The sequence below is a fragment of the Sinocyclocheilus rhinocerous genome, unplaced genomic scaffold (assembly GCF_001515625.1).
Source record: "Sinocyclocheilus rhinocerous isolate Xijiao unplaced genomic scaffold, SAMN03320098_v1.1 scaffold72, whole genome shotgun sequence".
Classification (NCBI taxonomy): domain Eukaryota; kingdom Metazoa; phylum Chordata; class Actinopteri; order Cypriniformes; family Cyprinidae; genus Sinocyclocheilus; species Sinocyclocheilus rhinocerous.
Genome location: NW_015628351.1, coordinates 3,574,436 through 3,577,051, shown reverse-complemented (window position 1 = coordinate 3,577,051; position 2,616 = coordinate 3,574,436). Strand labels below are relative to the sequence as shown.

The following is a 2,616-nucleotide window of genomic DNA, read 5'->3' as shown; positions in this document are numbered from 1 at the left end:
AGAATAAAAGTTACGCCTTCTTTCTTTGCGTGAACGTTTGGGCGGCGTTATGCAAATCTTCTCACATCGTGACGTAGACATGTGGGGTGTGTTAGAACGAGCCGTTTTAGGTAGGCGTGGTTGACTCTTAACTTTTACACAGAATATCTCTTTGGATTAGAAATTTTAGTCTTTGCAACTTTACAGATCTTCTTTATGCACCAAGAGCTTGTAACACTCCAAAGAGAAAGGAAAAATTGAAATCGCATCATATGACCCCTTTAAGTACTAGTACAGACGTACATGCTGTGCTCGAAATGCCATAGTGTCATACTACTCTTACTATTTCTGCAGTATCCAGAATGTACACTGTGCATAGTATGCAAATTTTCTATATGCATGGAATACCCGGATGACCTACTATATTTGCCAGAATCTGCTAAATATAACTCAAGTACATTGAAATCAGTACAAGTACAAGCAGTGTTCAGAATGGCATACTACCATAAAACTCCTACTTTATTGCAGTATGCAGTGTGTATAATGTGAATAGTATGTGAATTTTCTGTATGCATGGAATTCCTGGATTACCTGCTACATTTGTTTAAATTTGATGTATTCATCTGAAGACAGTGCATGGGATACTGTTTTCCAGAACGCAACACGCTCCATGTAATGTTTCATCTTCAAATTGTGAGTGAACTGGAGACGGGGGATAGTAATTATAAATGTAATACTTTTATATGTATATACATATTACTGTAAACTACAAACTATTGCTCTGTATCTAAAAACAATATCGTTAGTAGGGCATAAATTGTAACTTAATTTCTACAGCACATTTCCGATCAAATCAAATGACGTCACCTTTATCTCTATAGCACTTTATACAGTATAGATTGTTTCAAAGATATTAAATAACAATAATATTGTAGTAATATAATATATAAATAAACAAAACTTATCATTATTTGCACTTAGTGTAACTAGAATATATCGCTTTTTCCACTAAGTGTAACTGCCAAAAAGAAAATATTGTTCAGTTAAAGACAGCTTAATGTTGATCCAGTTCTGTTCAACATGTTAAGTTAATTAATTATGAGATGAGTTCAATTGGGCAATATAGCATTGTTTACTAGTATGCATAATTATTAACACGCCTTTGTAAAAAAAATGGTTCACACATTTATTTGTAAGGTAACTACCTCGACAGCTGTGCTGAATTAATAAGGATAATTTTTTGTCATGTGACAACACGGTAGCATACTACTCTGAAACATTTTGTTGCATATTGTATACTGTTTCACACACTATTCTTAAAAAATTGTAGGCAGTATATACTGTGTACTGGGCAGTAAGCAAGTATGCCATTTTGAACACAGCCACAGACTTCATTCAAACATTTCGTATATATTGTTAGTCTTACATGTAGATGTGCTGTCTGTTTTTAAATGCATATTTCATTAAATGCATACTTAATTGATTGAATCAGTCATGGGATTATGCAGTGACTGTTAAAATGATAAAAAATATATGAATGTATTCGTGTTGTTCCTGGCAACCAGTTTGCTACACTTGTCTCGTTGGACTCTTTTTCTTACATAATTTGATGAATCACAATCACATTTTTGTAAATGCAAAATCTGCAGACTGGCTCTGACTTTTAGCAATTAATTTCAACTCCTCCAGACTACAAATTGGGGCAAAATCTATGCAGTAGTCATGTAGTGTATTCCCGTCTTAAAACCTGAACACTTGACCTACAAACACTGGTGTTTGCTTCAGAAAAAGCAAGTTAAATTAAAACTGCTTGGGAATTTGGGGTTTCTTCTAGGTACACCATGACCAAGTCTTCAGCTGTTCTCTTCATTCTCTTTTTCTCTCTGGTCTTCAAACTGGAGGAGCCGGTAAGTGTGAAATACACTCAATTCTTGAATAAAGGACTTAAAGGAAGCTATTGTTCAAAGGAAGCTATTTTTAGTTCAGACCCATTAATCATATATTTTACTTACATAAAGGCCACATCAAGATGCATTGTTAAGTTAGCCATAGGCAGCAATGTGCAGTATTTAATAAGACATCTTTTCATGTGAACTTTGTTGAACTGGGTGATCTCTATGTATGTGCGCATATAATTATCACCCCCAGACTGGAGAACGGCATGTTATAGAGTGTGACATTTAGACATTTTAAAGAGAGTGCATTCCAACTGTGGTGAAGGATGATGACATATGTTTTAACAGCAGACATTTTAGATTAGACGTTTTTAGATCATGTTAAAGGACTGTTAAAATGCTCTTTAATAAATATGCTGTGAGAGTTTTTCTGAGAGATCACGCTGTGAGACGAAAAATTTGAAAACTGCATGTGAGATGTTAACCCAATTTATTTTTTTTTGCCAGTGAGTGTGTTTATCTTGATAGATGTTTCTGTGTTTAGCGGAGCAGTAGTTAGCTCGCCTAATGTAATAGCCAAAAAGACATTCTTTTGCTTCTAACTTTTTCCCTTAGTGAACAGGTAACATATAAATATAGCCAAAATCACAGCACAGCTATTGTCTTTATCTTATGGCTATGGGGATTTTGTCAGATGAAGTCTCGATTATAAATCAGGCAAAAATTTTTTTTTTTTTTTTTT

At 34.2% G+C, this 2,616-nt stretch overlaps 1 protein-coding gene across 1 annotated transcript in view; it reads left to right on the top strand.

Annotated features, from left to right (window-relative positions):
- LOC107737589 (solute carrier family 35 member C2-like) overlaps positions 1-2,616 on the top strand; it is an 18,212-nt gene that overhangs the window by 2,353 nt on the left and 13,243 nt on the right. Inside the window, exon 5 of the mRNA XM_016549141.1 lies at positions 1,814-1,886. Coding sequence (XP_016404627.1) covers positions 1,814-1,886 — 73 coding nt within the window. The remainder of the gene's footprint in view (positions 1-1,813; positions 1,887-2,616) is intronic.